Source organism: Protobothrops mucrosquamatus, unplaced genomic scaffold (genome assembly GCF_001527695.2).
Source record: "Protobothrops mucrosquamatus isolate PMUCROS unplaced genomic scaffold, P.Mucros_1.0 scaffold233, whole genome shotgun sequence".
Classification (NCBI taxonomy): Eukaryota; Metazoa; Chordata; class Lepidosauria; order Squamata; family Viperidae; genus Protobothrops; species Protobothrops mucrosquamatus.
Window position 1 is genome coordinate 508,399 of NW_015386584.1, and position 12,592 is coordinate 520,990.

The following is a 12,592-nucleotide window of genomic DNA, read 5'->3' on the forward strand; positions in this document are numbered from 1 at the left end:
AACTTTAGCTAATCTCAGATATTACCTATGTAATCTCTATTTTGGTAGCTTCCATGTAAACCACTTTCAGAATGACTAATAAATGGGGGAGCGCCCTCAAGAACATATCTCACCAGCATCCTTTCTAGTTTAGGGAAACAGCTACCATAAAAAGAACAAATACTGAAGATCACAGAGGCAGCAGCTCAAATCTCAGAACATTCTTTCTCAATTATCTAACCACTGTGAACGCCAAAGTTTCTCTGCTGACATTTGGGAAATGGCACAATATTACATACAACTGAAAAAGTGTAGAGATAAGACAAATGACAAAATATATTTAACTTTTCAGAGAAACTTTGTTTCAGCAACTAGATTAATCAAATCCAGTATGACTTATTTTTTGTATTTACATTAAATGCTTATTTGAAAGAGCATGTATGAAATGTGATACCTCAGTATTACATCAAACATAAATTATTAACAGCAGACAAGATGTTCAGTATGATCTGACCTTAAATTTAAGTACTTAGTGAAAATATAGTTGTCTAGCTTCTTCAAATTTCTGAAATCAGACATTATGCATAAACAAAAGTTTGCTAATACAAAATACTTCTATGAGATATACTGAATGAGGAATCATTAATCCTATTTCTTGCCCGAGAATTGATCATACTACTAGAAAATAGTCTGTTAATAATAACTTTGGGTCTTACAAATATTGTTACTTTATTACAAGGGCAATAGATTTGTATTTGCTTAAACTTTTTGCAGACAACACAGCAAAAATACGTGTAATAAGATAGCATTAGATAATCATCAGGGAAAAGGTTTTAATTTATAAATTCATACATTAGATAAAAGAATGCAATTGCTAAGAGTCAAAACAAAATCAAACAGCCTCTCAAATTTACCCATGACTTTTCTCAGATAATATGCCTATTCTTATGCAATTGTACTGATTCACAAAGTATAATTACTTATCTGAGCACAAATATCAACACATCCCAACAAGCCAGTACTTACTGAACATGATGATATTCAACTCCAATGGCTTATTTTATACACTTGACTGCATAACAGGCTACGTTAAAGTTGTATGATTGTTACTAAAAACTAATGGGGCACACTGCATGTTTTCTGCATTCTATTTCTCCTATAATCCCTAATCTTAGTATAGGTCTTTTAGATGTTCAGGAATTGTAATCCAAAACTATTTGTGCATGTAATTGCCAGCTTCCCATCACCTGTTGTGAATCCAGGTTTCAATTTATTTTATAAACTTTTATAAATTTTATAAACACAAGGAAATATTTTGTATTACAAAAACCAATGGGTACCATAAATCCTTTGCAACTTTTGTGAATTTCCACTCAGTTCATAACATGTGGTGCTACTTTCCCAATATCCTTAATACCACCTGAACGTACAAAAGACTTTTGGCAATGAGAAATTCACTGGAAAACTCATTTTAATTTTACTTAAACATAATTATTTTCTTTGAAATCAATTAAACAGATTTTGGGCAGAGCTTCTTTCTCACTTTATACAAAAAGCAGACAAAAAAATATTTCAGGGCTTTTAAATAATTTTACTTTCTGTTATAATTTCTTACCATAAGCAAAGTTGCCAACTTAAATATAAAGCTTGCATCATGCAAGCTACAGGAGCCAATAATTCACTATATGTAAGATCTATTACAGTGCACTTTCTGATGGAAGCACTTACTAACAGGAACAAATATGTTCCTCACATTGGTGTACACAAGCAAACAGGCAAAGTTCTAACCATTTCAGGAACAGACAATTTAATCCGTATTACATAAATTCACTAAATACAGTTGGTATCACTCAGAATCACTTCTGAGAGTGAAATAGTTCAGCATTACATTTTATATACAGTTATGAAAAGATTATTAAAAACTAGAAGCGCATCCACAAACAGGATTTTCTCACTTTACTTACAATAATTATTAAACCATTCCATAATATTTGTCTTTGAAAGCCTTGTCTTGCTAAGTGGCCCAGCTTAGGACCTTAATTCTAATTTATGATCATCAGATTATAAACTGTGGAACGCTTTTGTTATTGTTGTCTTTATTTTATTTTATTTTATTGGCAAGAGATCTGCAAAGGTTAGAATACTTCCCCATACTATGTTTCACCACAGTTCTGGCTATCTGTAATAAATTCTAAGTTGAGGCTAATAAATTCTAAAGTATTTTAGCCAGTGCAAACCATTGTAGCTTTAGTTTACTTTAACAGCGAACATATCTTTGAAGCTTTCTTCTTTCACAGAAATATCAAAACGTATCTAGAACGTATAGCCTGTACATAAATCTTCCTTGTAATCTCTTCCAGTGATCAACTTCCTTCAAGGAATAAATGCTTTCTCCTGATGTACCAGTTATACAATAGAGTATGAACAGTACTACTGATTTTAGAACCAATTAAGTGAGAACTGGATATGAGCACGCTTCTTCAAGTCACCACAGTCAGAATGCAGATACCAGAAAACAAGAAGAGTAACTGTATTTGCATGCTTTTAAGTGAAACATCAGGCAAGTAATTTGTTCATCATCATCTTCGTAAATTGCAAGATGTTTGTAAAAGTTTATCACAGCGAATTGTGATGGTATGTGACATAAGTAGCTCTTCCATTAAAAAAAGCATTAAAAATCAAAGGCAACCAAGAAGATTTATATTTTTCCTAGAACAGTTCTCAGCTACGTAAAATCTACATAGCAGTGCTTCATTATATGCAAGGACATACAAAATTCTGCTTACAAGCCTTCCAAAATATCAATTTCAAATACTTTCTTATGATGGATTATGTCGAACAGCTGTATTGTGCTTTCAAAATCATCTATTTAATGACGTGAAGACCAGAAATTAAATCACAAGATTAAGTGCAGAAAAAAATGTTCAGACCAAATAAAATGAATTTTATAGAATTAAAATATGCATAGCTAACAGGCAGCTGTGCAAAGTTATTTGCTGAACAAAGCTTAATTTCTTCACAAAACTAAATGATTAACATTTTCTCAATCAGTATTAGCTTTGGGTTATTTGGAAACATTATAGGGAATGTTCTTCTGTGGACACTTGGCCTAATAACAAGATACAATTGATTCCATAAATTTAAAGGAATATCAGTGATACAACAGAAGTATCTGAAAACCCAAAATACTATTTCTAAAAAGTAAATTTAAAGTTATGTGTCCCATGTCCCAAAACAAATCAAATTCTGATCTTTTCCTAAAAAGCCAGGTAATTTTACAGCTGCTGCTGCACAATATGGAAACTGCTACATTTCTTCTGAAGCTTCATTGGCACCAGTCTAAGCCACAACTAGTGAACAATATAAATCTGTGACAAGAAGAAGGCTGTGTATAGCACATGTTGTAAAATCTTTCTAAAAGAACAATTCACAGAAACAAGCTACCCATCAGAAAGTCTGTTAACAGTTTTATTATTTTGTTTGTTAAATACCATGGGACAGGGCTGTCAAGATGATTATTTTTTTTCTTCCACAACCACCTCACAAGGGTAAGAAATTCTGCCATGATATCAGCAAAGTAAGGTGAAGGGAAAAAAATGTATACACTAAGAGGAACATTTCCCCACAGAATGCCTCACCATTTTCCTGAACAAGCGAATTAGCATTCTAATAATCATTCTTTCCAAGAGGCAAGAATAACAGATAAAATTTGAAAAGGATTATTAAAATAACATTTACAAGACTTTGAACAATTTTAACTCTTATTAAAACCACAAAAAGAAAGAACAATTCTTTATTTATGAGTTTTCATAAAGGACTGAATGTGCAACTGACACCTGCTATTAATGAATTAATATACAATTTTGTCCAGCAGCCGAACAGTTTGTCTTTTTATCGTGTTGTCTAACCGTGCAAGATCATTAGAGGCAAAGCCTGTATGATGCTGTACACAAAAATGGTCACTTTGGCCATACTACCAATGAAGTGGTAGGGGTTTTTTTCTGGCCAAGAAAAAAAAGGAAGCAGCATTCTGCATGCTTCTCTCTCTCTCTCTCTTCTCTCTCTCCCTTTCTACAAGATGAATTTCCCTAAAAAGAATCCAATGAAAATGGCTGCAATTACAACAAGGAGTGAAGGAAGAGGGTTGGAGCCATTATCTCGGAGGGCCAAGCCTGATGGTCCAGGTTTATCTGAGTGTGCCACCTTTCTCAGCCTCAAGCCTTCATCCTGAAAATACATGGAGGAAATTAATCAACAGAGGGAAAAATCACGAGATCACATCAGGCCTGAATATAACCAGGATGCATTTCACAGAAGTATTTCAATGCTATCATAGACTTTATTTATTCATGCATTCTGCCTTTAAAGAAAGACACTTAACATACAGGGGGCATAAAATATTAATCCTAAATAGAAAATAGGACCTAAGAAATTTTTCCATCTATACGATTACTACGATAATATGATTAAACATTTAAAATAATTGAGAACAGTGATTTGCTGGAAACATTACTACTTATTTCAGCTTTAGGATTACAAATGGTGGCAACATAGAAACTTCTAGACATTTAAGAACACCAATCCTGTTTTATAGAAAGTTCAAGAAGTGAAACCTAAATTCATTTGTAAGTCAGAGACTACTAAACTACTAAAATAACCTGATTCACATTTAAAACACATTTTTATCTCTCTTGATTAAAGGAAGCACAGCCTAATATCTTTAAATATTAGGTGTGTGTATGTGATTAATTTATCATTTTAGTAAATCTAGCTACCTTAATTCTTAAAACAGGTATTTTACCATCATTTACTGGATTAGTATTCTATCCTTCCAGCGTAGAAAAACTATTATAAACAGCTCAGTATAAGCAATTTTTAAAACTATATTCCATGAATAAATCTGTAAGGTTCAATTTTACTGTTGAACTTATTATATATCTGCAAACTTACTCTCAGATGTCTATTGTCCTCTGATAGTTTCACAACATCTGCCTGAAGTCTTTTGCATTCTTCCACTAGCTTCCTTGTTTCAGTGTCATTAAGTGAAACACTATGTGATTTTGGCAACGGACCATCTTGTTTTGTTGTGTTCAGTATTGGAGCAGATTTATTTGTTTCTATTTCATTCTGGAAACATTAAAAAAAACAGATTCAAAATAGGTATTTCAATGTTAATGACATTTATTACTTTAAAAAAATGCAGGTAATTTCCAAGACAATAAATATGAAAGGGGTTCAAGAAGCAGAATTTAGTTTTGAAAGAAGTATTTTTAAGTGACTAATAAAAATAAGCTGGCACGATAGACGTATAGATTTACGCTGCATCTCATTCTAAGATAAGTCTCTAAAGAATTAATATATTTATCTCCAAGGATAAAATGGATAGAAACTTCTCAGTTGACAACATTCCTGAAGAGATTAGGAGACCATGAATGTTTCAAAGCTTCCACACTCTTTCTATTATTTTCTAACTACACTTCACCAACTGAAATTTAAAGCTAGTCATAGTCAACATTGACATTTGGACAAATGTAGCTCTGAAAACTGGAAAAGAGAGACAGAAGGGGGATATTTATAAATTACATATCATTTAAATAAAAGCATCAGTGGCATGGTTTAAACGTACACAGAAAGTGCCATATACATACAAAGAAGCCAATCTGCAACACCAATCAAGAAATTATTTTAAGCAGATTTTTGTCACAATAGATGCAGTATAAACAATGTTTGCATTTTTCTAACAGCAGTTACCAATTCCTACTGAAGGAACATGGACAGAGTTATTTCTCTTCCCCACTGTTCCACCCCTATTGTGGTAGTCCCTAAGCCTTATGAGCAGACACAGACATGCTGCAGTGGGGAGGAGAAAATCCGATCATGATATATAACATGCACTATTCCTTTGATTTAATCAATATTCTTGACATGCCTGTTTTTTAAGTAACAATAGCAAATCTACCAAACTATGCTTAGTAAAATACATAGTTTGTAAATGAATAAAAGTATCTGTTCTCATTAACACCATGCCATGGCTTGGTTTTACGCATGAACCAAGCTGACTACCAGATTCAAATGATCATACCTTACTTAATAATCTTTTGTTGTATTCTGCTCCTTCATGCTAGATGACAGAACAAATTGAAAAATCTTCTATTAACTACAACTTCTTGATTCAGCAAGAAAGAAATAATGCTTAATATCATAGTTCCCAAATGGGGCACCATAGTGAACTCATAGGGACACTGCAAGGTATTTTAGATTTCTGAGGGAAACCCTATAATACTTGACACATCTGTCAGACATTGCACAAACAGCTAGCCTAGGAGCACAGTGAAAAAATTACCGAGACAAAGGGCACCATGAACTAAGGGAACCTCTGAATTAATGGATTTGGAATAAACTATGATAATTTTAAATCCTGCCATCTCCAAAGCAACTGTGAACTACTTCCTACTTTGAGTAAAGTGTTAACTGAAGAGTTCTGAGTTTATTTAATTTCACCACAAAACAAAGAGCAAAGGGGTTGTATGAACTTGTATAAACCTTGTTCCTATCACTGTTTATTTACCAGATAAGTATCATCCAAACTAGTCCAACACCATTTGGCTTGATTCCAGTTGCTGAAGACGGCTTGTAGAAAGGATCCCCACTGGTTCTACCTTAATTCTTAATTATCAATTTTGCCTCTTCCAAGTGATGTATTTCATTTTCTTTCCTTCCTATGCATCTCAATCCTAGAAATTTGCAGCAGTCCAAATTTCACAGGAATAAAAATGATGCAAATTTTGAACAAAAATGTATACAATAGAAAATAAGCTTAATAATGTAGCATGGTTTTCATTTTGACTGAATTGAACATCCTTCACTTTGAGCCTCTTTTGATATTTTTCTTAGCTAGCTGCAATGAACCATTTTAGAACTAGAAAAATCTTGAAGCTTTCAGCTCCCTCAAACAAACCTGATCCATCTTGTGTTTGACCTCACTGCCTGGTTCCATCATGTCAATCTTCTGTCTATTATTTGCAGGCTCCTGAAGAAAGTTTCTGTTGGCTGGAGTTATGTATACAGATCTTGATGAAGATAAAACCTGAGATGGCAGGTAAGACATACCCTCAGCACTCAGGAGATCTCTCACTGCAAGACTTAAAGGAATGACTAAACCAACGGCTAAAGGATTAGGGCCTGGAACCCCATTCTGCTACTTAGAAAAACATAAATGTTATGTACAAGCAGTTAAGCAATAGCTTAAAAAGCACTGGAACAAACAAAAATAAAAGTTGTCTTTAGACACTTGAGTTTTATAGACTAAAACTAAAATCTTAAATGCATTTTTGCAGGATTAAGCCCTAGAAGATAATATGATTTAGTCATAATGCATACTACCAGTATAGACAGAACTAGAAATTCAATCCAGGTCAATTTTTTATAATTTTGGAGCAAGAAACAGTTGTTTCCAAATGTACAAATAACTTAAAGTAGGCTGCCACAAACTTAAATAGCAAAGGCAGCAAACTCCGTTCTGGCTATTTGCAGCTCTAAGGATCTTGCACAAGGATTAATTTTTATGATTATAAACATAAGCACCCTAATTTAGGTTGATTTTTATTTTTAAGAAGCCTCTTTTTTGCTTGAACTGCTTTTTCTCTGAATGTGGCATCGCATAGTCTGATGTGTTACTTATCAAACTGAATGAACATTCAGTATACACATAAACAACTAATTTATCTGGTATGGTAAATATCACAGCTATGAAACCTTTCTGCTTGAATATTTTGCTTTACACCAAAATTAAATCTATGAACTATATCAGAATTGTCATTGTTCCACATCAAAAATACACTAAGTCTAATTACACTTCAGGAGTGAGACATTATGCCATAGCTATTAACAACATGCATTCCACCAAATATTGAGACTTTTTTCACAAAAGCTAGCATATATATTATGTGAATGTTAATCTTCACATAACTATAATCAAAATAAAATACAGGTAGTCCTGGGTTAACAACAGTAATTGGATCCAAAATTTCCATCATTAAACAATGCAGTTATAAAGCCCAACATCATGTATTTGCATCGCTTAGTGAGGGCGACTGTGGCAGTCTCCATTACCATCATTAAATGAGGATCGTGGCTCATTAACCTGTGACTTCCTGCTGACTTCCAGAAGAAAAATAAACGGGGACGCTGGCTGGAAGTCATGAGGCCCAAGACAGCTTGCAAACAGTCTGGAAGGCAGGTAAGTGGCTGCTGCAAATCAGTACAAACGCAATTGGGCAGGAGGGTGCACAAGCAGCTGCAGCAGCCCAGCACAATGACATCCAGATTGGGAGTGGCTGCTGCCAAGGGAGGCGGGACATGCAAGGACTCCTTGAAGAGCAGTTATAAGTACCGCTCATGCAACACTCTTATAATTGAATGGTCACTGAACAAGTGGCTGTTATCTAAAGATTATACCATGTATACCATGTTTTACTTGACATACTGGCATATTCTTAAAAATTTTCAACTCTCAAGAAACTATTATAAAATATATTATTAAATTTTACTTGGAAATATTTTCTTCTTGTATTCTGTACAAAACTTTACTTGAGATAAAAATGTGAACACATTTGGAAAACACTGAACTGCACACTAGGAGGAATCTGAAAGTGGCCTTTATTTCTATAAAAGTAGTCCTCGACTTATGATCACAATTGGGACCAGAAGTTCCTTTGCTAAGCAATATTGTTGTTAATTGAGTCATGCCCAATTTTATGAACTCTTTGCCATGGTAGTTAAGCAAATCACCGTAGTGGTTAAGCAAATCCTACTTCCTCCGTTGTCTTGGCTTGTCAGAAGCTCCCTGGGAAGGTCCAAATGGCAAACCCACGACTCCAGAAAGCTTCAACTATCATAAATACATGCCAGTTGCTAATTGTGATCATGAGACCAAGAAATGCTGCAATGGTTGTAAGTGCAAGATATAAATCGCCTTTTTCAGCACCACCATAACTTTGAGAATTTGTTAAATGAATAACCATACGCTGAGGGCTATCTGAATGGCAGTATGCCTTAATCAGTAAGATATAATATATAGAGAAGTCCCATCAGGGGGAAAAAAATGAAGTTTACATTACTCCCATTTTCTTGTTACAGGTAGTCCTCAACATACAACTGTAATGGAGCTTGTCCATTATGGTTGTATATTGTAACGGTGTAAATCTTTGTAAATTTACCTTCTTTTTTGTAGCATTAAGCAAATGCTGCAGTCGTTAAGCGAACCCATTGCTAAGCAGCCGGTCAGAAGTTCAGGTCTACTTGTATTTGTAACTAGAGTAAATTAGCTATTCAAGTCACTTATTCTTCAGCTCTTTAGCATTAGCTAAATGTAAAGGAACTTTAGAGCTCTTCTAATCCATCCCCCACCCATAACATCCTAGACTTTCCCAGACCAATGGCCATCCAATCTTTGCTTGAAAACCTCCAGTGATGGAGCACTCCAGGAGCCTGGCTCTTCTACTGTTTAATATTTTTCAAGATAGGGAAATTTCTCCTTATTTCAAATTTAAATCTCCTTAATTATGTCTTCTCGCCCACTTTCTATAAAGCAATATTTTGACATTAAACTGAGAGAACTGCTTCACAAGTATGAGCGTGCCTATTTTGTAGCTTTCCTTATAGGACAGACATGTCAAACTCGCGACGTCATATGACATCGTGCAACATATCGGGACGGTTTTGCCATTGCTGGGTGGGCGCGGCTTCTGGATGATGCATCTGGCCCGTGGGCCGGCAGTTTGACACCCCTGTTATAGGATGAAGCTTAATAATAAAGAAACTGCTTATAAATAGAACAAACTAGTAAAAATAATGTTAAAAAATTTAAAATGTAAACTTCCATTTAGGGTAAACAACGTGTCTAAAATTTCCTGGATATTTTAAAACAGAAGTATACAGTCTGAGGCCACTACTGTGGCATACAGTCCCCAAATACCTTGAGCATAATCCTACTACTCCAAAAATTGTTAATAACAAGCAGTAGTAGTAGTAGTAGTAGTAGTAGTAGTAGTAGTAGTAGAATATTAATGTTTAAACTTGTATGCCACCTGACTGAACGATTCTGATCAGCTCACACAAAGTAAAATCAATAAAAGGGAATTATCTGCCTGTGAACTGATGGGAGGTTTGACAATGATTCTGTAGCCTTTTCCAACCTCATGAGCATCAGCAAATCCTTTTTCTGAAATCAAGTTTTCTTTTGATTGATACACAGTTCACTTCCAGAAAACCTGTGCTATGAAGATACCAGTGTGGCAAATAACACATGTATGTTTTTTTAAATAGGGGAGGATCACATCTCATTGATATCTCCCTGACCTAATTTACCCAATTGACATAGGACATCATATACTTTTCCCATCGAAGATTCTGAATGGCAGATGAATGTGCTAATAAGCAGGATATAACATTGGATGTTATTAGTTTCACCAAAATCTTTTTCTTTATTATAGGAATTAGATGCTCTGATCATGCTATAGGACACAGTAGTTCAGAATTACAGATAGTTATAAAGGTAGTTCAGAATTACAGATAGTTATAAAGGTAGTTCAGAATTGCTGATAGTTCACAAACTTCCTTTCACTACCTGAGTGTAAATTTCAAGAACCTTCATTCTTTCAAGAAGACTAAATGAAAACCAATTTCTTTTATCCACTTCCAGGAGTTATTTCTTCTTCTGCATATCCATTTCTCTTATTTGCTTTTGAAATGTATAAATTATAAACTTTCACTTAGTACACAGGCTATATATGGCTTTATTGATTCCAAGCCAATTTTTACTCTAACTAAATTCACAACACATGTTAATATAAAAGTAGCTTGCTTAAAAGTTTACAAAAGTACAGTGTTTCTACATTAGAAAGAAGACTGGAAAGCTTTAGAGGTTTTATTAAAGCACTAATTATAATCTCTATATTTAACAATATGCAAAAGGTGTAGGCAGAACATAAACGTTTGAATATTTTTTACTTACCAGCTTATCATTTTCATTAGGCATTTCAAATACACATCTCAATTTGGAGTCCATTAATTCCTCAGATTTTGCATCCTTCCACTATGACAACAATGAAATACATTATGTTACTAGATGTCATCAAATACATTTTCATAATGTATAAACTCTGCTTCGTATACTGATTTTCAAGAACTAGCATGGCTTAACAGGCAATTGATCTTTAAGTAGGAAATATAGACTTAAATCCTTGTGATTTGAAATGAATCATTTTTCATCAAGCATCAATATTTTTCTAGTTTTGAATAGTCATAGCTTTCTTTTACATTTGAACCAAAAAGCTACAAATATTAGAGTATGGGTAAGCTATTTCTGAAGCCATGGTTTGAAATCTAGTCAGGTATGTAACAATCTCCTAATTCAGTTGTAAAATGAACCTACACTGAATGAAACCAATAAAGATGTCTATGTTCATGTTATACTGAGAAAAGGAAAGGTTACAAGTGCAGAAATATATATTTGATTATATGTGCTACCACACAACTTTTTCAACTGCCCAAACAAGTTATTTCTAAAACAATGGACAATATATACTTATGAATATTTTTATTAGGGAAAAAAATTGACCAGCACATTCTCAGCAAGGGGGAGTCTGCAAATCAGAAAGAAAATACAAATTGTTGCAATTCTTATTTTTCTATAGAGTAGAACTGATCAGCCATTTTGTAGTGTTCCTCATGATACTGTCTCAAATATCCAGATATGTTAATAGGTTCAAAATTGCTGAAGCTCCTCAGACAATATACTGAAAACACTAAAGCTGCTGTGAGAAAGATTACCATTTCCCCCCCAAGCAGAAGCCATCTCAGTTCCACTACTTTGTCTTTAAATTAAGTGAACATTTGAAATCTTTCTCAGATACTGATGCTGGGTTTTTTAAACAGATTCAGAGAAGTTGGAAAAGCTTTGAGATATATGAGACGAAAGAAAATCCAAGAAAGCTTCAAAAAGCCTGAGAAGGAATTCATATCTGTCCATTTACTAAAAACTGAAATTGTAGATATTTACGTACCACTGCTTCCATATCTGTAATGTTTGTAGGGGCAAAGATCGTCTGTACCATAAACTTATGTTTACTCTTCTCATTTGGATCATAATCAAAAGGCTGTAACATAACTGCATAACAGACAAAGTTTGTATTATATAAAAGTTTGCAAACTTTTTCTTATGAACTTTTAATTTTATTGTAAATTCAGAAAATATAGTGTGTACTTTAATGTATTTCAATAATGAAATTCTTTTGTTACATATCAGCTGATCCTTATTTTCTCGTAATTACATAGCTACACTTTATAATTTGAAAAATAATGTTATTTCAAATATTTGCCCTCTTTAATTTAATAATTACTAATCTCAAACAAAAATAAATTCAGAGCAGACAAATAAACTGGTTCCATTGAGAAATAGGGATTTTTTTTGTTATATATTATATTCAATGTTCTGAAATACATTAAAGATGATCAGTAGCTCTCAAATCAGAGTCCAAAAATGCTGTATTTTTTTCTGTTGAGGATAGAATGTATTAATCATTCTGCAAGTATGGATAATGGAGAAAAGAAT

At 33.7% G+C, this 12,592-nt stretch overlaps 1 protein-coding gene across 3 annotated transcripts in view; it reads right to left on the reverse strand.

Moving 5' to 3' along the window:
* Positions 1-1,765: 1,765 nt before the first annotated feature.
* VAPA (VAMP associated protein A) overlaps positions 1,766-12,592 on the reverse strand; it is a 28,453-nt gene continuing 17,626 nt past the window's right edge. Inside the window, exons 3-8 of one of the 3 annotated variants that reach the window (XM_015814259.1) lie at positions 12,045-12,148; positions 10,994-11,074; positions 6,938-7,066; positions 6,062-6,100; positions 4,930-5,106; positions 1,766-4,206 (exon numbers count right to left, since the gene is read on the reverse strand). In XM_015814259.1, the coding sequence (XP_015669745.1) occupies positions 4,051-4,206; positions 4,930-5,106; positions 6,062-6,100; positions 6,938-7,066; positions 10,994-11,074; positions 12,045-12,148 (686 nt within the window). In that variant the 3' untranslated portion in view covers positions 1,766-4,050. The remainder of the gene's footprint in view (positions 4,207-4,929; positions 5,107-6,061; positions 6,101-6,937; positions 7,067-10,993; positions 11,075-12,044; positions 12,149-12,592) is intronic. The other 2 variants (XM_015814260.1, XM_015814261.1) reach the window with 2 other exon arrangements.